The 1,034-nt window shown below is 62.0% G+C and overlaps 1 protein-coding gene across 1 annotated transcript in view; it reads right to left on the bottom strand.

Moving 5' to 3' along the window:
• The window catches only part of Ptma (prothymosin alpha), a 5,872-nt gene that overhangs the window by 2,700 nt on the left and 2,138 nt on the right, over positions 1-1,034 (bottom strand). Inside the window, exon 3 of the mRNA XM_033763989.1 lies at positions 192-326. Coding sequence (XP_033619880.1) covers positions 192-326 — 135 coding nt within the window. The remainder of the gene's footprint in view (positions 1-191; positions 327-1,034) is intronic.

Genomic DNA, 1,034 nt, shown 5'->3' with positions numbered 1-1,034 from the left:
GCCCGACTCCGCGCCTGGGACGCCCCGTCTGCCCCAACTCGCGGCTCCGGCTCCCCGATTCCGCGGGAAAGGACCGGTGGCCCGGCGCCCAAGCAAACGACGGGCATAGTGCCAGGCACACGCTAGGGGATCATGCACCAAGGGGACTCGGTGTCCGAGCCCTCGAGTGGGGCAGTCCGAGAGCAGCGCACCGTGTAGCGGGCCCCGCAACCCAGGACTGGCCAGCTTCCGCCCCCGGCGGTCCCCGCCGTCGCGACAGCCTTAGGAATCCTCCTTAAAGGGGCGTGTTCCGCTATCGAGGGCACCCCGCACATCACACTTAGGGCCTTCGAAGGGAACATGAACATTGCGGAGTTATTGGAGGGAATCACTGTCCCTTTGGCCAGGTGGGCGCGTCCTTGGGGGCTCCTTCAAATTGGGTGAGCCATTTAAGGAACCACGCGGAGCCCCGAGAACTAGGGAAAGGCCACACTCAAGATGGCGCGGGGCTGTGCGAACGTGGCGTGACGTGGCTCTACAACCCACACAGGCCATTCCAAACTACGCTACGCTCTTCTTATCGCCACTGCACGTGGATGTTGAACTATGGAATCTGTTACATGGAAGAAAAGAGAATAGGTAGGAGGGTTCCACAAAAATATACCCGTGCCACACACAAAATGGCGACAGACACGGTCCATTACCGAGTGGCCAGAAGGGGGCGCCCGACGCGGAAGGCGGGACTCCCGAGAAACGAGTGCTCATTGGCTGAGAGTGGCGGGCGAACACAAAGTTGACGCTTTGCGCCCTACCATTGGCTAGTTCTGCCGTCTATCTAGTGGGGCCGCTGATGTGGGAATGGGGAAAACCCGGAGTTGGGCATCAAGGAGGGCGGGCGGGTGCCAAGTGTAGCAAAGCTTGAAGTCGAAGCCAGCGGAGCCTGAGTCGCCTTTCTCGGGTTTTTTGGGTCACGAACGAGCCTGCCATCCCACCGCGCGGCCCCTTGCGGGGCTTAGCACGAGCTCACCGGCGGGAAGGAGCAGCGCGGGGCAAGG

Source organism: Fukomys damarensis, unplaced genomic scaffold (genome assembly GCF_012274545.1).
Source record: "Fukomys damarensis isolate Sample0158 unplaced genomic scaffold, DMR_v1.0_HiC HiC_scaffold_16, whole genome shotgun sequence".
Lineage (NCBI taxonomy): Eukaryota > Metazoa > Chordata > Mammalia > Rodentia > Bathyergidae > Fukomys > Fukomys damarensis.
The sequence above is the reverse complement of the archived record's forward strand: the minus strand, read 5'-3'. Positions and strand labels throughout refer to the sequence as shown.